General features: G+C 40.7%; 1 protein-coding gene across 4 annotated transcripts in view; it reads left to right on the top strand.

Moving 5' to 3' along the window:
• Positions 1 to 9,781, top strand: part of Pla2g4a (phospholipase A2 group IVA) — a 272,464-nt gene extending 262,683 nt beyond the window's left edge. For all 4 annotated transcript variants that reach the window (XM_052737131.1, XM_052737130.1, XM_052737132.1 and 1 more), the window contains one exon: positions 9,210 to 9,781. In XM_052737131.1, the coding sequence (XP_052593091.1) occupies positions 9,210 to 9,341 (132 nt within the window). In that variant the 3' untranslated portion in view covers positions 9,342 to 9,781. The remainder of the gene's footprint in view (positions 1 to 9,209) is intronic.
• The last annotated feature ends 17,816 nt before the right edge of the window (positions 9,782 to 27,597 follow it).

Below are 27,597 nucleotides of genomic sequence, written 5' to 3'. Positions count from 1 at the left end.
GCCATCTTCATTATAGCCCAATAAGCATTGATTCTTCACAAACCATTAACCAAGCATTATTTATAATACCATATATGAAATTCTGGAATTTCTTACATTGTATTTTTATCATATCACTGTCTCCCTAGACTGCTCCCAGATCCACCCCCAATTTCATACACACTCAACTTTGTGTCTCATTTTTTTCTTTTAGCCCATCAAGTCTAGTTGGTGTTACCTATATATTCTTGGGTATGTGACCATTCATTGGAGAGTGTTCAACCTAACAGGGGTCATATCCTTAAAGAAAAATAACTCTTCTATCAGTTACCAATAGCTCCTCAGCCGAAGTTGGAACTTTGTGACCACTTCTACTCCTCTATGATGGAATTTTTTTTTTGTCTGGGTTGAACTTGTAGAGATTCTGTTCGGTGTGATAACCACAGTGAGTTTCTATGTGAAACTACTTTATGTAAACAAACATTTTTTGTAGCTTCTACTTATATTTGTGGCATGACATTTAGAGACAATATGATTTTTTTATAGTTATCTTTAAATACAGGTAGGCCATGTCTTAGTTGCATTTTATTGCTATGATAAGATACCATGACCAAGGCAACTTACCAGAGCAAGAGTTTACTGGTCCTTATGGCTTCAGAGGGTGTCTCCATGGCCATCATGGTGGAGAAACATGGCAGCAGCAAAACTTGTCGTATTGGGGCAGTGACTACGAGTGAGCCTGCATCTTGAGACATAACCACAAGAGGGAAATCTAACTGAGGATGGCGTGGACTTTTGAAACATCAAAGCCCACCCCCAGTGACACTACCTACTCCAACAAGGCCACACAATCTGATCCTTCCCAAATAGTTCCACCAATTGGGGAGCGAGCATTCAAATATATAAACCTATGGGAGTCATTCTCATTTGAACCACCATGGGTCACTTGTAACTGAACATACTGCTCAAACTTCAGGAGGATTGGATTCTTCCTCTTGGAAACAGGGACAATAGGACCTGTCACAGGGGCAGTGGGACTATGAGTGCGTAACCAGGTAGGGTCTAAATAGTACCCTGAAAACAGAAGCCACTTAATTGTGAAGATCTTAGCTATGCACGACAATCTCCTGGCATCCTGAAGTGCATGGGAAATCTATAAAAGGAACTGTGAAAGTGTTAAGGATTCACCCTATAGACAAATTGTACAGACAATGACAGTTGTAGGCATTGAGTAAATGTTTTCAATAAATGAATGTAGGTGTTTTCCTAAAACAGATGGCCATTTTGACTTATATTCAAGTGGAGAATGTGTGTGCGTGTGTGTGTGTGTGTGTGTGTGTGTGTGTGTGTGTGTGTTATTCTACTTTTACTGATATTTATCTCTTGGTGACCTCTTGCACATCATTTATCCAAAAAAAATCCCCCCACATTTTATCATAAAAATTCCTGGTAAGGGTGATGCATTAAAAGTGATAAAGTTTAAAAAAAAAAAGTAATAAAGTTTTACTGAGCATATGATGCTGGGAAATGCTTTAGGTTCAGTGAGTTAAAGCCACCCACTCCATCTGAGTGGAGGTGAACGTGGACTTGCACTTAAGAAGCTGCCCATGGGTCATCAGAGTGGTTTCCAGGTGGCAGAGACTGTGATAAAACAGGATGCAAAGTCTTTCATCTGTTAAAGCTTAAGACAGTTTTCAGCAGTGTGGCCCGAGCCGCTGTGACTTAAGGTATATTTCCTCAATTTGTTTTCTGATCTGGTTTTGTTCTGAACAGACCACGGTGTATCTAACAGCTGGGAACTCCTGTCGATGGTTCTTCTGGGACATCCTTTAGAGCATTTTTACCTCACTTTTTGACAGGAGTCTGGCTTTGTCGTTAGCATCAGTTTCCTGTACTTACTCAGTCCTCCCGAATTCCTTCTTGATGAGCGTTGTCTCGGTGCTTCTACAGTTGTGGAATTTTGTGGGATTTACATTTTGTTTCCTTAGTAGAAACTTAAAGTCCAGTGATAGACTGACTGGTGGACATGTGGCATGTGGCATCCGGAGGCTTTGGATTCAGACAAAATTGAGTGTTTAGTCATTGCTCAACTGTCTCTAAGCTGGTAGCCTTGGACTGGAACATTATTTTCTTCTTTTGTAAGGGGAAACAATGATACATTTTATAGGATTAGGATGGCATTTAGTTAAAATAACTTAAGGATCTAGGATACAAATAGGTACTAAGGAAATTGCAACAGCTAATATAATGAAGAATTATTATTAGTTTTCATATTCGTATCTACTTATAATTATAAATTATAAGCTCCACAAAACAGTGACTTATTTATTTTCTGTACTCTAGGGATAGTGATCATAATGTCTGGTACCTCAAGTGAATATGCAATGTATTTATCATAAATGTATAAGTCACTGACTGATTGAAGATAATGAGGGTTGGGGTAAAAGTTGTCACTGGTTGGAGATGGAGCTGTTGACCATGAAGCCTGTACCCAGCACATGCCCAGCTGGGTAGCGTGTACAATCATAAACATCCACGTTGGTTGGGAGGGAACATGTGTTTGGAGGACTCTTTCTCAGTACCTGTCAAGTCAGCTTATTTTCCATTCTCATTCAGCTATCAGTTGAGCAGACAAATTCAGGCAGATTCTATGATACTGTTAGACTTCACTACATTCAGTACATACGAGTATGCACAACAATCAGCTTCAATTTTTGTCAGATGGTTTTACAAGGCATTTTTATTGTGACAGAAGCAGGAAATGTTTATGTCGGTTCCTGAAGCGAGCATGTCACCCATCACGGTGGGAAAGTCACAGCTGCAGGAACCTGACGCAGCTGGTCACGTTGCATTGGCAGTCACAAAGCGCTGAGACTACAGGGCATGGGATGGTACTCCCCACAAAAGTTGCTTTTTCCCACCTCGACTGACTACTCACTGCTGTGCTCAGATATATCTCCTAGATGATTCTAGACCCTGACGAGATGACCGTCAGCATTAACCAACCACAGCGTTTAACATCAGGTGTTAATCGGAACAAGGGAAAGTGTGTATCAGAAGTCCTAGTAGTTAATTCTTAGTTTAATGGCATTTCATCATTACGATTACACTGTCTAGGAAATTCAGAAGATAATCTGCAGTTGTATAGTAGCTGCAGTAATCTGCAGTCTGTTGCATATCCTGGCCTATTTTATTAGGCCTGCAGGGGTGGAAAGAGAGTGGTTCCTCCTGCCCATCGTACTCATTGTTGGCCGGCATCCTAGTCAAAAGATCCATCAACCAGAGAAAAGCCTAATGGACTCCTTTGAGCATAGTTCTGCACAACATGGGATCCTTCAGAGTAAATATACAGAGTTCTAAAATGGACTACTTATTTTCTTAAAAAACACTTCAGGTTTTGTGATGCATTGACAAGTGTATAGAAATATGATTGTTTGAAATGGCTAGGGTCTAATTCTGACAGAAACCCAGAGGGGTCTGTTTGTTTGAAAATTTTTTGGTCTCTGTGTAGCATTCCTTTTGGGTATGGGACAGGGTATCTTGAAGTGAGAGGGGTCTTATGGTGTGCCCTCAGACGGACAGAGAATTTCTTTATGAGTTTTTCTAGGAAACAACAGGTGGGGAGTCATAGCAATACTTTCAGACCTTTCAGACAAAAGGTGTTCTGACTTCTCTGCTCCCCTTTATGGAAGAGGGATGCTGGTTTCTCTGGCTTGCCTGAGGAGGGGTAGAGAAAAGGACAGGGGACCGGAGAACATGTTTCCAAGACGTTTTGAGGCTGTCATTTGAAGGTGTCATTTTCTGAACCCCTCCAGCCCCAAACTCACTTGCTGTTAATGCTCCACATGATCTCATCCTATCTCATGTACACATTGGTTGAATGTGTCTTTATTATCAGCTGTGCCAGGCACTGTTTCAGGGTCACGGTGATATGTAACACCCAAAGAATAAAGCTCCCGGCTTGCAATCTCATCACTCAGGAAGCTAAGGCAAGAGGATCCTGAGTTTGCAGCTTGGGCTCCATAGGGAGACTCAGTTTCAGAAAAACAAAACAAAACACCATCCCCTGCCCCCAGAAAAAAAACAAAAAACAAAAAAGAACCCAAACAAGAAAATATTTTGAATGCTTAGTATTAACCAAATATTTCCTCCTAAATTTTCAGTACTTAAGATTAGCCTAAGAAGCATGAAGCTGTGGATATATGTGTATACATATGTGTGTGTGCGTATGCGTGTGCATGTGTGTGTTAATTTATAGGCAAGGGAATTGAGTAATGGATTAACTGGGCAAAATCCTAGAAGTCACAATTTTATGTAGCAAGGCTTTCTTGTTGGGCTATCTTTGGACCACCAACCCACAAACAATGACCCAGAGACTTATTATTAATTATGAAAGCTTGGCTTTAGCTTAGGCATTTTCCCAACTAGCTCTTTTTTTTTTTTTTTTTTTTTTTTCCGAGACAGGGTTTCTCTGTGTAGCTTTGCGCCTTTTCCTGGAACTCACTTGGTAGCCCAGGCTGGCCTCCAACTCACAGAGATCCGCCTGGCTCTGCCTCCCGAGTGCTGGGATTAAAGGCGTGCGCCACCACCGCCCGGCCCCAACTAGCTCTTATAGCTTCATTAACCCGTATTTTTTAAAAAAATATGTTCTATCACATGGCTTGGTTATTCTTCTTAGTACAGCGCATCCAACTTGCTTTGAGTCTGCTGGCAAAACAGTGTGCCTAGATTCCTCCTCCTAGTTTTTCTCTCTCTACCAGGAAGTTCTGCCTATTCTCTCATGCCTAGGTATTGGCCATTGAGCTTTTTAATTATAGGAATCACAGCAATATGCGTTCATACAATGTACAAATGTCCCGCAACAGTTTTGGAGTTGGGGCTGGGCTGAGATCATAAATCTTCTCCGCTCTTTTCTCTGTCACCCATTTATCTCCCAAGTGGCCTTATTTCTTAATGTTCCCACAGTTTCTTTTCCACCCAAGCCAACCAGTTTCCATGTGTCTCCTGTGTCTCCCTTTGCCACAACATTCCATCCTTAGCTGTGTATGGTTATTCATGGAGAAAACCACCTGCCCCCTTGTACTTAGAAAAATCATGTGTGTTTAACTCCAGTTGTATTTTCCCCATGGCCTATCCTGGGCATTTACTAATTTAGAAAATATTCGTTATGCACCTTTCATAATCTCAGTGCTGGGATCAAACACGAAGACTTCCTACTTTCAGGGTATATCAGATCTCATGGAAAAGCAGACATCAGCCAGAAAACTCACAGTAATTTTAATGAAAAAAAGCTGCTGTTTGTTATTCTGATAATGTTTACTTTTTCAGAATACACCATAACTCTCTCCCTTGGGCTGCCGTTTTAACTTGACACTGTAAGCATTCCACATTTGTCTAAAAATAGTTCCATCGCACACCTCCAGAATCCTTCATTTTGATGTGAGGCAGGAAGTTTTCCAAGTTTTACGTTTTTTCCCTCATTTATCTACCCATACTACTGAAGAATAAAGAAAACTGTTTTAAACAATTGGGAAGCTCTTGAATGGTGCAGGAAAAGACAGGCTGGATCATACTCCAGATGATCAGTAAGGGTGAAGAAGATCAGTGTACATGAGATATGGCTAGAGTAAACCTGACAGGGAGGATTTGGAATCCCATGGAAGGAAAGAAGCAATTATATAAACCCTCTAAGGTCACCCCTGGTAAAAATAAAAATTAGAAAGACACAGATATGACATAATACATCTCAGACACACCTAGATATGCTATGTGGCATGCTAAAAGCTTTACAGTTAGCCAGTGATTTCATACCGAGTTTTTGTGTGCATGGCCAGGGTGCATTAGGCTGTGTTCTGAGGGATGAGAGGCCTGCCTGTTCAGTGGTTTCATAGTGTGATGGTGCCACCTAGTGGTTCAACTTGCACATCCTTATCCCAAATGATTTGGGTTTTTCAGTTAAAACGTAAATGATGATTTTCCTTTATCAGAAAGGCTTAAAATTAGGAATATGAGCAGGGGCCAAATTTTGGCAAACTCACTCATTGTGATGCTAATTCTTTTCTTTTTTCCTTGTGTTTTCTTATAGTGTTGGGGATTGAACACAGGGCCCCTGTATACGCTAAGGAAGTACTCTACCAACTGAGCCGCAGCTCTGGCTGCTTTTCTTGCTGGGAGTGTGTGTGTGTGCTGGGAGTGTGTGTGTGTGTGTGTGTGTGTGTGTGTGTGTGTGTGTGTGTGTGTGTGTGTGCGCGCGTGTGTCTGAATTCACTGTCAAGAATTAACATCAGGCAGCCGTCACTGGTGTAGTATTCCCTGGGGTCTTTTCTGCTATGGATTGTTTTCCCTGGCACTTCTCTGCACCAAGGAGATACAGCTGAAGGAGCAGAAACCAACCAGTAACACTGTATGCTGGGAGTCTAGAAAGACTGACTGTAACCAGGAAATAAAGTAGTTCATTTGAAGAAGAACCTGGGGCAAAAGGCTGAGGTGCCTATTTAACACATCAAAGCTGGCCTGGCTACCAGGTGTTTCCAGAATGCCTCAGTCCCTACCTGTTACTGGGTATGGCTGGCAGACCCCACCCTCTACCCCCCCAATTTTCAGCTCAGGGGCTGTGTTGCCCTTGCCCAGGTGACCCTTCCCTATATAATCTAGACATTTTGGTTACTGCACTTTTTGTACCTTGCCCTCTTGGATGCTGCACCCTGGTCCTGTCTCCTACATGGCCCAGCTCAGTCTGGTCAGGTCCACTCTTGACTCTCCCAGATGTCCCTGCCTCTGACCATGCTCTCCCACATGTCTATAATAAAGTTTCTCCTCCACCATACCTAGGAACAGCTTCTCTTCCCTTCCCCTCCCCTCCTTTCCCCTCCCTTCCCTTCCCTTCCCTTATCTTCCTCTCTCTCTCTCTCTCTCTCTCTCTCTCTCTCTCTCTCTCTCTCTCTCCCTCCCTCTCTCCCTCCCTTCCTCTCTCCCTCTCTCTCTTTCTTACTCATCAGGTGCTGAAACCCTGGACAAACTACTGAGTTGCTTATTTAACACATCAAAGCAGACCTGGCTGCCAGGTTCTCCCAGCATCCCTCAGTCCCTTCCAGTTAGAAGGTATGGCTGGCATACCCCTTCCCCACCCCAACTCTCCAGCACAGGGGGCTGGGCTGCTCTTCCCTGTATATCCCAGCCATTTTTGGTTACCTGTGGACCTCCTGGCTGCTGCACCTGGCCCCCCTCTCTCTCCTCTCCTGTCCCTTCCTCCCCTCCTCACATGGCTCCACTCTGGACTCTCCCAGATGTCCCTGCCTCTGGCTATGCTCTCCCACATATCTACAGTAAAGTTTCTCCTCCTCCACCATACATACCTAGGAGCAGTCATGTTCCTTTCCTTTTGTTTTTTCTTTGTTTGTTTGTTTTCATTCAGTAGCCTCCTAACTGGCACCACACACAGTTTATAAGCAACAGTGTGGACACATGTCTGTTGCAGGATCTTTCTATGTGCCAATCACTGTCCACAGCACTTTATACTGATGGTCTCCAATTCCCAGCAACCCAAGATTAATAACATTACTCCTATCTTAAAGACAAAGAAACAGGGACTGGAGAGATGGCTCAGTAGTTAAGAGTACTTGCTGTTCTTGTAGATGACCCACATTTGGTTCTCAGCACCCATGTGGCAGCTCACACTGTCTAGAAATATTTACAAGGGATCCAACTCCCTCTTCGGGACTCCACAGGCACTGCATACACATGGTGCACTTGCATGCAGGCAAAATACTCACACACATAAAATATAAATGTGTAACATCTTTAAAGAAGAAATAATCTCAAGAATTTAGGCTAATTTCCATCTCTTTCACATAGCCTGGGCATGACTGGACCAAGGAGGCCTCTGACCCAAGTCTTTTTCAACAGATCTAAAGTACAGAATTAATTATGTCTCCCTTGCTCATAGGAAAATGGGCTCTGCATAAACCCCAACGAAAGTCTCAGTAATATCTGAGTCTGTTTCCACCAGCAGATACCGACTCATTTCTTTAACCATATGAAAGACTCAGATTTTTGAGATAAATTCTTTTTTTGTTGTTTGTTTTGGTAACATGATGACATATTTCTCATTTTGTTAGCCACTCTGGAAGAAACAGAGGTTCCTGCCAATGGGTGTGATAAGAAGCTGCTGGAGGCTGACTCCATGTGCTCATAACTTAGCTCTCCTAGCTCTCTGTTCTAGGCACTGGAGCATACTTGCTCAGTGAGCTTGTGTTGGGAAAAGCTCTCTGTGTATGCCTCTGTGGCGAGATGAGCCTCGTGAGTCCCGAGTGGGAGGAGAGGTCACATGGGTCCTAAGCTTTCTGGACTTGCCAAACATTCCTACTCACACTGTAGAGCTGAAAACATATGGTCAGTGCTTCAAGCTTATGTAACAGTCCCTGGAGTGGAGAATAAAGGGGACTTTCTAATGACCATACAGCTTGCCTTTGCCTCTAGTGCCCCAAACATCTATTTTGCTGACAGCTCCTGGGGATATGGAGGTTTCCTGATGTTTATAGGGCTCTGAAACAGTAGCAGAGTCATCATGAGCACCCTCTCATCAGATTCCCAAAGCATTTCCCCAACTCTGCCGTAATGGCTCTGATGAAATCCATTTCATTTTCTCCTAAAATTTCTAACAAGGTTAATTTCATACCAGAAACAATGTATAGTACCTCTCATCATCATTAACTTGGATAAACATGAGATAACTCTGGATGGAAAACAGCGATTTATTTTCATGAGGAAAGTCCTAAGTTTGGTGGGTTTTAGTTTGGGGACACTTGTTCTCTAGTTGTTGGTGAGAATCAGGGAAATGGAGAATTCCCTGGAGAGCAATGCCTTCTCTCTCCACTAGGGGGCATCTTCCTTCTCTGTGGTCTCCTATCCCCTCTTTAACTTTAAAAACCCCAATTACAAATTTCGTATTTCCTTCCATATTATCACTTCCTAGTGAACACTAGATGGAACATAAATTTACCTTGTTGGCAATTATCTTATTTTTCATCTGGAACACTGCTAAAGTACTTCTTCACAAGAATGTAAGAATGAGATCTCACGTTGACATGTGCCCCAAAGAATCATACTTTTGTCAGTAAATTTCCAAACAGAGACAATAAGAAAAGAGAACCAGACTTTTGCGTTCATTCAACGAATGCTTCAGGGATGTAGAGCTGTGCTCACCATTTATTTTCTGTTTCCACTGACAGGTGATAAAGGACGCCATTGTTGAGAGTATTGAATACAGAAGACAGAACCCATCCCGTTGCTCTGTTTCCCTGAGTAACGTCGAGGCCAGAAAATTCTTCAACAAGGAGTTCCTAAGTAAACCCACGGCGTAGTCTGTGTGCTGGAAAGATCAAGCTGTTTGGATCATGACGACTGGAGTCAAGAACAATTTAGAGATCATCTTACTGAGCATAAGAGACTGGCTAGCACTCAGAGTTACAGCGATGTAGCTGCATGTTGGGTGGAAAATGGTGTTGGTCATGTAATTCTCAGCAACAGTTTGTGTCAGTATGAACTTTCTGACATAAGCATAGGGATATATACTGTATTTTAAACATTCCTCACCAACCTTTTTTTAACCTGTACTTATACATATATATATAAATGGGGTTTTCTTTTTAAAATATTTAATAGTTTAGCTCAGTAAGTAAGGCTTCCCATTGTGTGTGAATGTTATTCACAAACTAGATTTGTTCATGCCATGATACAACACTATTTTTTATTTAAGGATTCATATGTACACATATGAAATAAAAAACTTTGATGTACAGACTACCATGAGTGACCTGAGTCTATCTTTCTTTTTACTATCTTTCTGTATGAGTGCGATGTGTATGATATGTGTGTGTGTGTGTGTGTGTGTGTGTGCACAATTATGTGTGTGATTGCAGATATGCTCATACCATGAAGTATGTGTGGAGGTCAGAGGACAACTCAGTGTTAGTCCTTGCTTTCCACATTGTTTGAGACAGAGTTTCTTTGTTGTTTGTAGCTATGTATGCTAGGCAGCTACCCTTGAGTTTCCAGGGCCTGACCTGTCTCTGGGTTTACAGACACACACTGCCTAGGCTGGCTTCACATGCGGACCCAAACACACCTCTTTATGCTTCTGTAGTGAACACTTTACCTTCTGAATCATCTCCCTGGTGCTTGCTACTTTTTTAAGGAAATATTTTACTATGAAAGGTTTTCAGATTCACTAATTTCTTTTTTTTTTTTTTTTTTTTTTTTTTTTTTAAAGATTTATTTATTTATTATGAATACAGCATGTATGACTGCCCGCCAGAAGAGGGCACCAGATCTCATTACAGATGGTTGTGAACCACCATGTGGTTGCTGGGAATTGAACTCAGGACCTCTGGAAGAGCAGTCAGTGCTCTTAACCTCTGAGCCATCTCTCCAGCCCCCAGATTCACTAATTTCAAGCAATGCAAGTATGAAAATTACAGTGTTCTTCAAGATTCATTTTTAATTTAATTACGTGTGTGTGTCTGTGTGTGGGGTATGTGTACATAAATACAGGTGCCCACAGGTCAAAGGTGTTGGATCCCATGCAGCCAGAGTTACAAGTGGCTGTGAGCCACTTAACATGAATGTTGGGAATTGAACTTGGATCGTCTGCATGAGCAGTATGTGCTCTTAACTGTTGAAGCCCTGTGAAACTGACCTCTTAATTGTTTTTTTTTTCTTCAAAGGGAAAGTGTACATATTTTGTTCAGTAAGTTACATTAATTTATATTCATATGCATAAAAATGTGTAACAACTTCTAATGTAGTTTTTTACTCTGTTGATGTCATCCTGGACTCCTTACCCAGCCGGAATAGCTGACCCCAGGGCAGTGGTGAGGGCTGTGTCTGCCTTGAGTCAGTGCTCAGGGACAGCCTCTGCTGCAAGCTCCTGCTTTCAGGAGCAGCTGGACTGTATGCTTCAAAGATCACCTTCCAAATGTACTCTCTCTCTCTCTGCTTCCTCTGCTCTCTATTAATTTTTATTTGAGTTAACTTTAAGCTCTGTTCTTTTGTTCCATAATTCTTTTTCCTTTCATATGCTTTCCTATGATCAAAGGAAAAGAGTAATAAAGAAAAAACTCAAGGGTGGATAGTTTTTAAAAGTTGATCTATGCAAAAGGCAAATGAATGGCCACCAGAGCCCTTGGCATGCTGCAGGGTCTGGGAGGCCTAGTATTGATTAACACTGGAAAAAGTACCTGCCTTGGGGACTCGAGAGATGTATTAGCTACTTTTCTTATCACTATGCAAAATACCTGTCACACATGGTTTAAAGAATGAAGGACTGGCGTAAACTCTTGGTTGCTTGTTGGGTTCTTGGAATATCATGGTGTCAGGAGCATGTCAATCAGAAGGTGACAGAAAGGCTCCCAGGACATGATATAGTCCCCAAGGACACACTTCCAGTGACCTCGTTCATCCACCCAGCCCCCACCTCCTAACATTTCCAGAACCTCCAAAAATAGTACCACCAGCTGCAAACCATCCTTTTATGGGATGCTTCGGATCTGGACCGTAATTAGTTTTATTAACCAACAATAAACAAGCCAAGTATGTCAGAGAGTGATATGTAAAGAATGGAAAAGAGATGAGAGGTGTTGGACTTGGGTGACTTTAAATGGGCCTTGGAGAGTCACATGGTAAAAGTGACATGAAAGCAAAGATGTGACCTGAGAGCATCTCCAAAGAATATCTCCGAAGGGGTTGAGCACAGGCTGGTACTCTGCAGTGAAGCCTCACGTATGCGTTAGGAACCAGGAGGGGACTGCAGGCCCAGCATAGAAAATCGTATTTGTTCAAAACTTGACAGTACCGTTTATTTTCGTGGTGCTGTAGAGCACCTCAGGGCAATACTGTTCTTTGTATTTCATTTATTCTTCTGAATATCCCTGTGAAGGAGCACAACCACATAGTTATTAAACTTGCCTAAAATTTCTTGAGTTGATGTTTGAACTGGGGTCGTTTGCCTTGTGGCCTTTATGTCACATTCAATGGAAGTGAATGAGATAACCATGTGAAAGATCACTGTGTGTGTGTGTGTCTGGAACCGCACACATATGCGTGTTCATATACTTTCAACTACAGTAACTAATGTAGCTTTGCCAATTTGTTCACCTATATATTTCCTAGAAAGTCTATTTTATAAAAAACAATACAACTTGATGACACATTTTCATAAGAGTACTTGTATATTAGGATTCCTAGAAAGCCGACTTTATAAAAAAAACACAACTTGATGACATTTTTTTGTACTATATATTTTTTCTTTATTAAGAAATTTTTTATTCATTTTACATACCAAGCACAGATCCCCCTCTCATCCCTTCTCCCACTCCCCGCTCTAGCCTCCCCCCAATCACCCACCCCCCATCCCCTTCTCCCAAAAGGTAAGGCTTCCCATGGGGGTACAGCAAAGCCTGGTACATTCAGTAGGGGTAAGTCCAAGCCCCTCCCCACTGCATCAAGACTGTGCATGCAGAGGGCCTAATCTAGTTCCATGTAGGATCCACAGTGTTGGTTTAAAGTTCATGAGTTCCCGCTAGCTTGGTTCGGTTGTCTCTGTAGATTTCCCCATCATGATCTTGATGCCCCTAGGTCATAGAATCCCTCACCCCTCTCTTCAACTAGACTCCTGGAGCTCAGCCTGGTACTTGGCTGTGGATCTCAGCATCTGCTTGCATCAGTTACTGGATGAAGGCTCTTTGATGACAGGGTATTCACCAATCTGATTACTGGGGTAGGCCAGCTCAGGCACCCTCTCCACTATTGCTAATAGTCTAAGCTGGGGTCATCCTTGTGGATTCCTGGGAACTTCTCTAGTGCCAGGTTTCTCCCTATCCCCATGATGTCTCCCTCTGTCAAGATATCTCTTTCATTGCTCTCACACTCGGTCCCTGTTCCAGCTCGACCATCTGTTCCCTTATGTTCTCATCCCACATACCCTACCCTCTATTGCCCCCACCTCCACCCCCAGTTTACTAAGGAGATCTTTGATGACACATTTTTATAAGAGTAACTGTGTACTGGGATAACCGAGATGCTAGTCAAAAGTAACAACTTCGGTGGTGAAGATCAGAAATCTCTTGCTACCGGCTAGAACACCCCAGAACAACCCAGCCTCACTTCCAGGGTCATCTTGCCTGAGGAGCACTCCCTGAATCTAGTCACACAGAGGTACCAGGCAAACCCAAACCGGAGGAAATGCAGAGGGTAACTAGCTCTCAGAACTGTTAAGCCAGTGAAGTCAAGGGAAAGTTGAAGAACTTTTTTTTTTTTAATTTTGAAAATTTAAGAGATGTAACAACTGAAAACCGTGTGGCTCTGAACTGAACTCTTTCTGCTAATGATGTCAACGGGACAATCACTGGAACCTGGGAGGGTCAGAGGCTTCGATCATAGTCATGTATTAAATCGAACATCCTGATTTTAAAGATGTGTTTGAGACAGCGTCTCTCTGTGTAGCCCAGGCTACCCTCATTGAAGCCAAGGCTGACCTTGCAATCATCCTGCCTTAGCCTCCACTGTGCGAGGATTACAGGTATATACCGCCACACTCAGATCAATATCCTCCTGGCTTTCATAGTTGTATTGCAGCTTGTAGCAGATTATCCTTATTTTAATAGATGCACATCATCCAGCAGGTCAGGACCCGTGGTTAGCGACATGTTTCTAAAAGGAAAAGGGGAGGGGGCTTCCCCAAATGTCTCTACATCTTAGTTGAAAGTTCTCTGAGCTGGACATTGGTTCCGAAATAACACAAATGGTTCAAAATGTTGGCAACACATTTCAGTCAGAGGGTTCTGTCAGAATTAAGAGGGATTTATATCAGTGTTCCCTTTGTTCATATCAATGGTTTCCTCTTTAACCACTCCAAATGATCAATGTAACATAATTTTTCTATATTGAAAAAAAAACCTCAAGAAATAAATCATTGAATGACATTTCCACAGAATTTCTCTCCATGACTTTTCAATACTCTTTCTAATAGTTCAAGGTGATTGTTTTATGACATTCTGGATGTTTTATGCCTATTTACAACTCCAGTTAATGCCATCTTTGGCTATGTGTGTCTAAAAAACTAAATATGAAATGTCAAACAATAAATGAACGATAAAATAAATAAATTACAGTGGGTGGGAAAATTCTGTTTTTTTTTTTTGGTTGGACTCTAGACAGTGCAGGTCTATGGGCATTTATTGCTTCTCATCCACGTCAGATGCCATGTTTGGCATGGATAACTAGAATTCCTCCAGATCCCCTTTTCTAAACTGTGGTACTCATCCTCCAGGTCTCGTGATATTCATTTCATTTCTCTGAGAATTGCTCTGACCTGATGACATTGACTTGGGTTGTTATGATGGCCTTCTTAGAAACCTATAATCATGATTAACTAAAGTGGGATACAGAGGCCACGGTGTCTCAAGATGGGGCCATTCTCTGACGTCTTTCACCATCCAGAATTCTCTCTGAGTTAAGAATCAATAAATCTACCTCTTTGACTTATCTCTCTTTTTATTTATTTTATTCTCAGGATCAACAAAGAGCATTCTTTTAACACATTACTCAAACAAGAACCTTCAGTTTGGTTTATTATTATTTTTTTTTCTAGAGAATTTGACCTAAGATGGACCAAAGCTCATGACATTCCATGTTGTGTCACACAGTTTACAACCTTGTGAAGAGGAAAGAAAAGAAAAAAAATGTAACTCATGAAGTAAATGACAAACGCATTGCTGTTGTGGATTGTTCTTTAAAACTAGGTAATACGGGGAATTTTCATGATGCCTCAGCCTTTAGGCTGAATATTTAAAAGATAAACCGAATTACAAATGGGATTTAGGAGACAGGTTATTTCTCTTCCAAATTGAGCTTATTTCTTCCTTTTGGATTCTACATCTTTCAGTGCATTTTAACATTACTTTAGGGACTTGGGGCACTGATTCACTGACGTATCAGTTTAAGAAACTCTACAACTTCAAAATATTTTTTTCAAAGTGAGTTGTTCATATGCTGCAACAAGCCCAGTCAGATCAGATGAAAGGGAACAAAAACAAACAGGGAATTCTGCCCTAAAATCCAACAACCTGAGTGTGAACTGAAAGAAGATGCATAGCTCGCTCTCTGAAGGGAGATTTCATCTATACCGCCTAAGGAAAAATGACTTCTCTGACCCCTGTGATCAAATGCCTGAGAAGAATTTGTTCTGGCTCATGGCTCGAGAGGACATAGCCCATCGTAGTGAGACGGCATGGCTGGATTTGGCTCAGTGGCTTGCAACCATGTTGATGGTCCAGAAAGATCTAACAAGTCCAGACCCCAACAGCCCACTTTCTCTAATGAGTCTTCACCTCAGAAAGGTCTGATAATCCCCGCCCCCCACCATACACCACCTTCTGGGAACCCAGTACATAAACACATGAACCTACAGGAGATATTTCACATATACCATAACCGGGGGTTAGAATCAAGCTTAGAAAAATTGAATAAGATTATTCTGTGGAGTGTTTTTAAGGGAGTCTTTCAACACAGAGGTGACGGCGTTTTAATAGTCATCTCTGAACAGCTTGATTTGAAAACACATTCTTCACGCTGCCTCTCTCCCTTCCAGAATTCCTGGCAGACCCGGCCTTTGAATCATGTTCTGTTTAGTGATGAATCTGGACCCACTTTCATTTCCTGCTCAGTTTCACGGGTCAGTCACATGAGTGGATCAGAATTGAGGTGGGGCGAAAATCACTCCTAGGAACTTTTGTGACAGTGGGATTAGATATGATACAGTCCCAAATAAGGAAAGTCTCCCTACTCGTTAGATTTGTTCAAAAGTGAAATGAAACCCATGATTAATTCCTTGTCCTGGTGATTATCACTTATTATAGGATGTGACTTCAAGGGTTCATTTACTCGGTGGGGAGTAAGGCACAGTTTAGGTGATTTCCTGGTACTTTCCAACTCAGAGTATAAACTTCTTCAGTTCTGTTTATATTTTAAAGAAGATGCCTGTTAACATGCAGAAACAGATCTATGAGGGTGGCCTTTCAGCTTAAGCAATTGGCCAGGGAGGGAGCTGTTTTAGGTAGACCCCCACCCCTTACCTTGCTGCTAAAAACCATTATACAAATTATACCTGTAATTTGAATACAGCACCTGCTCTGATCTAAGGAGACTTTTAGTGACCATAACTACCCATAATGTTTTAGATTAAGATAATTTCTGTGTTTCCATATTGAATAAGGACATGAAGAAGGTATTAAGTAAAATACCTTCATACTGAAATTATAGAATAAATACCTTATGGCTGAAGAAGCCCCTCACACCCACTGCCAATCCAACTTTTGGCTGATTTCTTTCACCCTCAAACTTTCCTTCTTACCATATCCTGATCATTAATTGCACTCTACTCACTCATAATTTACTTATTTGATTTTTCTCTTCTGGCTAGTTCTTCGAGAGAGAGTTGGGCTATTGTCCTCCAGTGTTTGAAGCTCCAGATGCCCCTCTGCTGAACTGAACATGACTCAGTTTATTTCAGTCACTATGAGTGTACCATAACTTCATGCTCTATATTTCCACACAGGAAATGATAAACACATCTTTTCTGATCCTTAACCAGCCTGTGTGTTCTAAGTACCTAGTTTAGGCACTAGCCACTTTGTGTTATTACAGGCACCATGCTGAACTGACATTATAAGCACATCCAAGGACATGCTGATAAAATTTACAGCTCATAGAAATCATGATAGGATTAATGACATGACTCTATTAAGTATAATGCTAGGAAAAAATGTCACCCATGGTTGATGGTCACAATATGGCAGAAGACTCTTCTCTTGTGGGTGTCGTTGGAGCATTTCACCAATCCCCAATCCAGCTTCAAAACTGCTCTCAAAGTATCCTTTCAGACAAGCAGATTTCATAGCCAGTGAGATGACTCAGTTGGTAAAAGTACTTGCCCAGCACGTCTGACTTGAGTTTGATTCCTGGAACCCATGGTAGAAGGAGAAAATAAGGCTTAGGAAAAGCACAAGTTTCAGAGCTATGAGTGTAGCCTTGGGGTAGAGTACCTGCCAAAGTGAAGGTTCTGGATTTACTCCCCAGGAACAGAACAAAAGATTTTAATTTTTTTTAATGAAAAATTGATGGCCATTTATTTATTTACAAGTTTCCAGTGGATTTTCATTCACTTAGAAAAAGTCAAAACTCCAAGGAGACATGGTTGGCTTGCTGCTGTCTGAGCTCTGCTGTTAAACCAGGCTCATTTTCCCGCCTTCTCTCATCACTCTCGCGCCCTCTTGCGTTTTGCATTCTAGCTCACACTCTACATTATTTTCTCATAACTTCCGCCTTTGTTTCCATTGGTTACACCATCAGCACTGCTGTGGATATCGTTCTGTATAAATAAAACACTGATTGGCCAGTGGCCAGGCAGGAAGTAGGCGGGACAAGGAGAGGAGAATTCTGGGAAGTGGAAGGCTGAGTGAGGGAGACACTGTCAGCCACCGCCATGACAAGCAGCATATGAAGATGCCGGTAAGCCACGAGCCACGTGGCAAGGTATAGATTTATAGAAATGGATTAATTTAAGATGTAAGAACTAGATAGCTAGAAGCCTGAGCCATTAGGCCAAACAGTTTAAATAATATAAGCATCTGTGTGTTTATTTTATAAGTGGGCTGTTGGACTGCCGGGGCTTGGTGGGACCTGGAGAGAAGCTCTCCAGCTACACAGCACCATGCTTTTCTCATCCCCATCCCATTGCCCTGAAGATGCACCTCTGTATAAAGGCATCTCTTCATCAGTTCTAGAATCTTCCTTCCTGTATTTCCTTGCTTTCCCATCTGAGACAGGACTGGGCACACCAACATTAACATTGCTTTTTGTTGTTGTTAATTAAATGAGAGAAGTTTTTTTTTAAGCATTTAAAATTAACTGTCTGATGTGTTTGGTACAGAGACAAAAAGAATTCTGGTCTCATTGGTTGCCATGGTATCCTCCAAGTTTGTGGAGAGAGTAAATGACCAAGCTTCAGAGACTTCTCTGATGTTAAACTTTTTCATTTCCTGCAAGAAATGCTGCTGCTTTTTTTTTTTTTTGACAACTCATGTCATTATTTTTAAGTGGCAGGAACCTCATCCCCCACAACTGGGCCCCCAATCCAATCTCAGTAGCTTTGCTAAAGCTCCTTGCAGCTTGGGCTCAGCTCCTCTGCTCAGCTTCCACAACAACTGTGGTGTACAGCTAATGTCTGTTCTACTCAAGATGTTTGAAATTCGAAGTTCTCCCAACATTCAACATGATCAGGGCTTAATTCATCAAAATGAGTTATTGGCAACACAAGGAATGTTCTTTGTGTGAATTATAGCAGCCCCTGTTAATTGCCTGAAATCTGCAAACCTGCAGGAAACATTTGCAATAAATTGATTTTTTTTCCCCGACGTTGCCTTAGTAATAAATAAATCCTCCTGGTGATTAATAAGTATCCCTTTTGCTTTTGTTCCTTTTTAATTAAAAAACATGAAGACAATCAAGAGGAATCCCAAAACCACATCTGGCAAAATACAACAGTGAGCCCACAAAACAGGCCTGAGGCTTCTCCCTCTAATCCCCATTGTTGAGACCATCTCAGTTGCAAATGATAGGAAAAGAATTCAGATAAGTAGGCAAAGAAGGCATTTTTGACTTTATGTGACTAGTAGTGTCTAGTCTCGAGTTTGATCAGAAAAGAACGTGATACACGCCATCAATATCTTATTGGTTTAAATATGAAGGCAACTCCACGTAGTTAAAAGGGAGGTTTATTTTGTGGGGTAACTTACAAGTGAAGGGATAGGTTACAGGGTCTGGGAAAGGCATAGCGCAGTCCAGCAGTGTTCTCTGGAGAACTCTGCTCGGTCCACCTCCAGTGTCCACGGTCCAGGAACTAAGAGAGCTGGCCCATCCAGATCTCGGGTCTTCAGGGGTCCTCTCTCGGCTCTGCCTTGTAGGATGTTTTTAAATAACCAAGAGGTGAGCAGCAATAACATCCAGGTCCATGGATTATGTTATGACTTCTTGTTCACACTTCAGAAAAATTCAAAGTCAAAAATAAGACTACTGAGCTCAGAGACATATATATTCTAAGAACTTTACCAGTTAGGCAAGATTGGGCATATAAAAATGGTTCAGGTCTGGGAATGTGGTATGGTTGGTAGAGTGCTTGCCTTGCATGTGGAAAACCATAGTTCCAGTACTATGTAAACTAAGCATGGTGACATGCACCTTCAACACAGAATTGAAGAGGTAGAGGTAGAAGATGAGAAATTGAAGGTTATCCTTAGCTATATGGTGAGTTTCAGGACAGCCTGATCTTTACCCGGCCCTGTCTCAAATACAACAAAGATCTCATGGAAGAAGTATGATTTTTTTTCTTCCCAAGGCTTGATTGCATGTGCAAGACACTTGGATTCTCTAGATTGAGCTCTATATGAACTTTAAGTTCTTTTCAAGCCTTAAAAACTGGTTGATTCTGAAGTCCTTCTCAAAGTAATTAATTTTCATACTTTTTTAACATTCAATATTGTCAGAATAAAGGATGCAAAGAGGACAAAATTAAATCGTAGAATGATAATTTATATTACTCAAATTATAGGAGGACATTATAAATAACCTTATCTAAAAAGAGACAAAAGTTTTATTCTTTAATGACTCATGTGTCAATATTTGTAAATCCCATTAAGCAACTTTGAAAATGCCTAGTGATACAGAGTAATGATTTATTTTCTAGCCTGTGCAATCTGTGATTAGATTAACATCTTTCTGATCAGTAAACAGTCTCTAAGTGCAGTTGGCATAACCTTGGCAGCCAGTGGGACAAATATTTGAAGAGAAAGAACCCTAAGAGTTTCTGACTTGAGCTGGTTAGCATTGGTACTCTTTGATTTAATAAGAACAAAAGAAATACCTACCTAAATTTTACCCTAGAAAAATTTGCTTTTTGTCATTTATACTTACAAATGCAAAATACTCCTAAGGAGAACAGTAAAAGTAGCTAACATTAGTGGTTCCATGTAGTACATACATGGTAGTTACTGTAGCTAACATTAGTGGTTCCATGTAGTACATACATAGTGGTTACTGTAGCTAACATTAGTGGTTTATTATAGTAGATACATAGTGGTTACTATATGGGAGCCACTTTTCTGGGTGCTTTGCATCTTGATTTATTTTAATCCTCAGTAGCCCTGTGAAATGCTATTACTGTTTATCTGTATTGCAGATGGGAACAGAGGTGACCAGAAGAGAGAAACTTGCCCTGCTCAGCATTGCATCCTTGAGAATTGCCCATTTCCTCTCCATCAGAGAGCCAATGCAGTTTTTACTACTGTACCGACCCCCCAGAGTCCTTCTGTTCGTTCTACCACCCTTAAAATGTGTGAGGTCTCCATAGAAACTTATTTAATTGCCTAGAACTTAGTATCATCTTGCATCCTGGATTGCATCTCTCAGGAGGACAGAGTTTATATTACATTTCCTGCAGAGAAACAAGAGGCTTTGCTTTGTCTGAAGGGAGTTTGGATTTATGCAAGAGGATGGGATAAATATTTGGAGGAGGTCTGATTGAAATCTAATTGTTGAAGCAAATCCACCCATTTAAATGGCTTCCTAGTGTTTGGCTTTGGAGGCAAGGGTGCTTAAGCTAATTGTATTAAATATTCAAAATTACGAACTGGCAAGGGATAGAACAATTAATTGGACATAATTTCCCAGGATGGTCATAGGCTACAAGATGTATCAAACAGCCTTTGAAAAGAGATGGGAGAAGAAAATGAAGTAAAATTCAAATGATTTTACTAACTCCCACAGTAACACAAGACTTAAAACGTTACAAGCAAGTAGAGCAGCACAGCTTGCCCCGGAGCTGAGTGCTTTGGGCTAAATGAAACGCTGGTGTGTCAAGCAGATTGGAAGACCGTTATTTTCCTGTGGAAATTTCTCTCTGAGTAGCTGAAGATGACCTTAATCTTCTAACCCTCCTGCCTTTTCTCCCTCAGTGCTGGGATTACAGGAATCTGCCATTATGCCTAGTTGATACGGAATTAAGGCTTGAATTGAGGGCTTCCTGAATGGTGGGCAAGCCCTCTACCAATTGAGCCACGTCCCCAGCTAAGAAATTTTCTCTCTAACATCCAGATTCTCCAATATCCTTACAGGATAGCTTGAAAATAAAAGAATATTTTAAAAACAGGAAACACTTTAAGTAGTGTCATTAAGTAGGTGATCAAATGCTAATCATCATCATCATCTTTTCCCATTAAGCATTACTTACTCTTAACTAAGTAATTACAGAAGCAAATAAATAAAACACTTCAACCTGGGATCTTTCCTCCTGGGACTGACAAGCTGTCTCTCGGAGTGGGAGTCGGTTTCACGTGCGTCAGGAAGAACGTGATCGTTTCCTGGTTGTGGCATACTTAATCTGCTTTCTTCTTTTTGAGATTGCTCACTTCCACATGACAGTTGGTGGTGAAAACAGGTGAGCACTTTCAGGCAACTCAACCTTAATGTCCAGCAACAATGCACATGCTTCCAGAGACTTTCAAGTAACATGACTGTGGCCACAGTTCCAGACACTAGCCCTGGGATTAAATAACAGTTTGCCTACTCAGAAATATCTAATGACATTTTAGTCTATTAATCTTCTTGCTTACACATATGGGCATATAGACAACTCTTCTAAATAGTTTTCTTTTCTTTTTTTAATTAAACATAGATTTCTTATTACAACATATTCTGATGATAACTTCCCCTCCCCCAACCAGGTTAGTGTTCTTTCCTTCCTTCCTTCCTTCCTTCCTTCCTTCCTTCCTTCCTTCCTTCCTTCCTGTTTTTTTGTTTTGTTTTGTTTCTTGTTTTTGGTTTTTTGGAGACAGAGTTTCTGAGTGTAATAGTTCTGGCTGTCCTGGAACTCGCTTTGTAGACCAGGCTGGACTTGAACTCACTAGAGACCCACTGTCTGCCTCTGCCTCCCGAGTGCTGGGATTAAAGCATGCACCACCACTGCCTGGCTCAGTTTTCTATTATAGTTAAAACCAAGTGGATAATGCTGAAGAAGAAAAACTTTTCTATTTGTTTTTTTGTTTTTTCTTTTTAATAATATGAGAAACTCAAAGTTTTGACTTTTTAAAAAGAATTTACATGGAATCATTTTAGTACCTAGTAAATAATATAAATAATAGGTATTTCCCCCCTTTCTTTTCTCTTTTTTTTTCTGTTGGAGATAGTCTTATATAGTCCATGTAGCCTGAGCTGGCTAGTTTTTATTTCAGTTTGACACAAGCTAGGGTCATCTGGGAAGAAAGAATATTAATATTAATTCAGAAAATGCCTGTATAGGAGTGGCCTCTAGGCAAGTCTGTAGAGCATTTTCTTGATTGGTGATTGACGTGAGAGGGCCCAGCTCATTGTTGGTGGTACCAATCCTTGGCAGGTGATTCTGTGATTTTGATGGCGTAAGAAAGCAGGCTGAGCAAGCCATGGGGAGCAAACCAGTAAACAGAACTCTTATATGGCTTCTACTTCAGTTCCTGCCTCTAGGTTCCTGCTTTGAGTCCTTGCCCTGACTTTTCTCAGTGATGGGGTATGACTTGAGAGTTGTAAGCTGAAAGAAATCCTTTCTTTCCTAAGTTACCATTGGTTATGCATTTTATCTCAGCAATAGAAACGTATGACATAGCCCAAGCTGGCTTTGAATTTACAATGTAGGCAGGGATGACCTTGAACTCCTGATTAGCTTGCCTCTAACCCACTAAGTACAATCATTACAGGCAGGTGCCATCCCACTTGGCTAAATACTACTTCTAGAAGTACTTTTTCTCAGAATAACGAAAGAGAAGTTTGTAATACTGAAGCTATTTTATGACCTTGGATAGGTTGCCATAAATACTATCTTTCAAGGAAGCATGTATATTGACAACTTTTCAGCTCATTTTGGTCTATGTATTTGTGTATGAGAAAGTACGTATTTTGATTTCTTCTTTTGGTTCGTTCACTGATTCATGGTAAGAATCTGGTTTTCTAGTCAGTGTTGCAAGACACGTGAGACCTTACTGGGTTCATCCTGGGAGATTCTGTTTCAGCTGGGCTTTCCCCCATTCACTCTCATCTACATGTCAGACATCAGAGTATCCAATTCTGGTCGGAGTTTTACTGATTTCACTCGAAGCAGCAGTTAGAATGATTCACCAGGAAGTCAGCATAAGAGGGGTTATCTTCTAAACTAAAAGTGTAAGGCAGAAAAACAAAGATTACAAAGTTTTGCTCTCAGCATACAAGCTTGGTTTAAAGTTCCAAATTAGGTTACCACCCTGCCCTAGGGGGTTCTGCTTGCAAACCTCTTAAACAATTTATAAAAATTAATTGCCCTGAAAAGTGTACTACGCAGTATTTACGTAACTTACACTCTCTTAGCACCACATTTTAGGTGAGTGATTTGAGGCATTTTCTAAAGTCATACTGCATTCCATTTCACTCCGATTTTCCCTTGATTAGCAAATCAGTTTTGTGTAACATGCAATGAGTCAGTAGTCTTAGCATGAGGAGAGTCTGGCCAAAGGATGACAAATATCTAATGTGCACTCCAAGGGTCATTGTGAGGATTAGCACAGATGAAACCTATAAACATTTAGAGCTGAGTCCAGCAGAACATGGAGCATTCATTCAGTCAGTTATAAATAATTACTATTACTACTACTGTTAGAGATTACTCTGGACTCACTTTTTAGGGTGTCACTGCCCAACAATATGGGAACTAAGCAATGTAAGCATGACATAGGGACCCAACAAGAAGGATGACTTTTCACTCTAACCCACACAGTTCTCTGACATATATAATGGTTTCAATCAGTGATATTAAAAATCATTTTTAGAACCCTTTGTATTCATCTGTTACCAAACAGCTATGATGGTATAAAGTGATAAGACAGGCATATAAATTATGTTATGCATAATTTCATTAGTCTTCTTTTTTTCATCTTTCTCATGAAGAAAAAAGCATAAGAAGGTTTTAATTTAGTGACTCAGGTTCACACAACTAGAGAATGATAGAACTGGGATAATACATTTTGAAATAAACTGTTGTGGGATATTTGTACATTGTGTGAAGATGTGTTACTGTGATTGGTTTAATAAAGAGCTGAATGGCCAGTAGTTGGCAGGAGAGAATTGGGGGGACTTCCAGACAGAGAGAGGAAGTGATAAGGGATGAACCTAGGCATCAGCAGACTTGCAGCAAGTTGAGCATGTTGTACTGAAGAAAGGTAAAAATCATGTAGCAGAAGATAGATTAATAAAAACAGGTCAATTTAACTTATGAGAGCTAGTTGGGGACAAGCCTAAGCTAAAGGCCAAGCTTTCATAATTAATAATAAGTCTCTGTGTTGTTATTTGGGGACTGGAGGTCCAAGAAAGTCCAAAAAGAAAGTCTGACTACAAAAAACTAGTATAATATTTTGATCTACGTATTATCTGATAATTTCTATTTAGTTACTTTAGCACATGTTTTCAATGGTTTGAGCCCTGATGGTGCTCATTAAATCTTCAATGAAGTTCAGATTGAATTCTACTTCCCATAAGTCAGGATGCACAACCCTTCAGATTCAAAAGGTTTATCCATGATGGCTGGAGTATTGGGCCTCTGAAGACACACATTTTACGTATCTGATTAAAGATTTTTAAGATGGAGTTATTCTTATGTCTTATCTGACTAGGTTCCATGTAAACACATGGATCTGTTTTCTTTTCTTTATTTTTTATTTTATGTGTGTGGGTGTTTTGCCTGCATGTCTGTGCATCACATGTCTGAAGTTTCCGAGGTGGCCAGAAGAGGGTACTGCATCCCTTGGAACTGGAGTTACAGCCTTCCAGGTCCCTCTGGAAGAATAGCCATGCTCTTAAAGGCTGAGCCGCCCCTCCAACCACACAATGGTCTTATTAAATGAAAGGAAAGCATAAAAGCCAGAGAAGAGAGGAAATAAGCAGAGATCTCAGAGTGTATTGCCAAGATAGAAAAGACTTATCAGAATACATTCTTTAGACCATTGGTTCTCAACCTTCCTAATGCTGTGGCCCTTTAATACAGTTCCTCATGGTGTGGTGATCCCCAACCATAGAATTATTTTTGTTGCTACTTCATAACTGTAATTCTATTTACTGGGGTGTCATTAAAATATAACTGATAAGGTAGGCTATAAATGATTAAACTAAACATCTTTGTTCATCAAAGGATAAGCAAGAAGGTGCCATTTCACAAACTGCCCACTGGGTGGCAGTAGCTTACAAGACCAAATGGATAATTTGTTTTGGTTGTTAAACAGTTAATCTTTGCCTTTCTGGTTTGAAGAAGGTACCAGAGTTGGGTGGGGTACGGGAGTTTATACTGTATTTAATATCCTTTCAAAATAGAAAGAATTTTAACAGCGTAACAACTTTGATTTATAACAAACATTCTTTTAAGTGAGAATTTACTTTGAAATGCCTTTTATAAATAACCTGATCACATGTACTTAGCTAATACTTGAGTCTATGAGAAAACCTGTGGAACTCTTTTTTGCATTGGTATAGGCAGGCTGTAATAACAGTGCAAAGGTTGTGGTGGTATTGCCGTGACATTTATCCTAAGTCCTAGCACTTTTAGGGAAATATTACACGATATGCATTTATTACACTCAATTACACAACCATTTTCTTTCCTACATGTTCAAAACTTTCATGTTAATGACAAAATTCTCCCAATCAAGACTTTTTAGTGCTACAATTTGAGGCCAGGTCGAAATGATAAGGTTCTTTTAAAGGAATGATCCAGGCAGGAAAGAAGCTATTTAGAAATTGCTTAGTGAATGCTTGAATTGCGTTTCTGTAATAGTGTGGTTGGTACATTTGTCAGCCGAAGTCAGGTGATACTGTCCGTGTGAGGCCCTATGCAAAGGTCTCACCTAATCCCAAGTCCCTCCGGCTTATACTCATCTTGCTGCTGCTTCTCAATAAGTCATTTCCCTTCTCTCCTTGAGTCACTGTTTTCTCTGGGCTGTGTAGCAGGTTGGTAGCCCACTAGTCTAGGTGCTCCTGAGACATCACAGTGGCTTGTCAGCGCCTCATCTTCTCCCTATCAGAATGGACGTTTGAGGCTCTGGTTCATTAGCTTTGTGTACAAAAATATGTTGATTAGTGTAAGCTTGAACGTACTTTAAAACGATGAGTGCCGTGGTTTCCCCTAATCTTGAGGAAGACACGACTCTGCCCCAGGCACCCAAACTTTAGTGTCAGCAATTTCCCATTTAATAGTTCTTGATTTAACTACTGGGCTGAATATGAATGAATTTTTTGAGGTATAAATATTCACATATATTTAAACTTTGATCCTCTTACGTGTGGTCCTACAGCATACATTACAAAAGAGATGAAAACTTCCAAAGTATTTCCCAGGTTGGGATAGCTGTTTCACACATCTAAAGGGTGACCTCTGTGGTAGTAATTTTTAAAAGTTTATTCTTCTCATTTTTAGTTATGTTGTAGGTATGTTTGCATGTGGGTGCGTGCAAGTGAATGCAGATGTCTGAGGAGGCCAGAGGCATCAGATTCCCTGGAATTGCAATACAAATGGCCTGACCTGGGTCTTGGAAGCAGAACTCACATCCTATGGAAGAGCACTGTGTGCTCTTTACTGCTGAGGCACCCCCCACCCCACTAGTTCTTCCATGGTGGTAATTGATTCACAGAAATTTTATCAGTGATTATCAAATGTGAACAAAAAAGTTAGACTTGTACTAAATTTTAGCAATGTTTTCATTGGAAAGTCACTCTTTCTTTTGAGGAAAAAAAAAACCTGAAAGATATGAGAAAAGAAAGTCAGTGAGTTCCAGGAAACAAAACCAAGCTTGATCAATCAGGCAGGAGAGAGCAATGGAGTGTGCATTCAGTGGTTAACGTGCGGTGGCCACTCAATGTCTCTGTGATCGATTGGTTGATCACACATGTTTCTTTCTGTTTAAATCGGCCATTTATTTAAAAATTAATTTTCTTTAAGGAAAATATCAACAGATGTTAGTATGTGTTGATCTTTTTCCTCTGCCAACCATGCTGTCTAGCTGTCTGGAACTCTAGAAAAGAGAGAATCATACCAAATGATGGTAAGACATTTAGTGGAGTGGTACCTGGGATGTAGCGTTGTAGAGTGGTGTTTGGGCTAGAAGTCTACAGGGCTTTCCTTTTATTTTTTTTTTTTTAATTACATGATCCACTGACTTTCATCAAATAACTCATAAACTTTTGGAAAAACAAGACAAAACATACACAGACCAAACATCTGGCTAATAAAAACAGACATAGTAAGTCCATGTGTCAAAATGTATAATCTTATAGCCCTCAATGGAACTGACCCCGCAGTCTGAAGAAACTTAACACCTCATGTAATATGTGAAAAATATATTTAAGAGAAATCCTTGTCAAACCCACTCAGCCTTAATGTTCTGTTGGAGACTGGGTATGGTAATGATAAAAGCCAGCACGAGCATCTGATTTTATTGTTTCTAGTGTTTTTACTTGTAATCT

The sequence above is a fragment of the Peromyscus californicus genome, unplaced genomic scaffold (genome assembly GCF_007827085.1).
Source record: "Peromyscus californicus insignis strain IS unplaced genomic scaffold, ASM782708v3 Scaffold_14__1_contigs__length_90479793_seg_2, whole genome shotgun sequence".
NCBI lineage: Eukaryota > Metazoa > Chordata > Mammalia > Rodentia > Cricetidae > Peromyscus > Peromyscus californicus.
The sequence above is the reverse complement of the archived record's forward strand: the minus strand, read 5'-3'. Positions and strand labels throughout refer to the sequence as shown.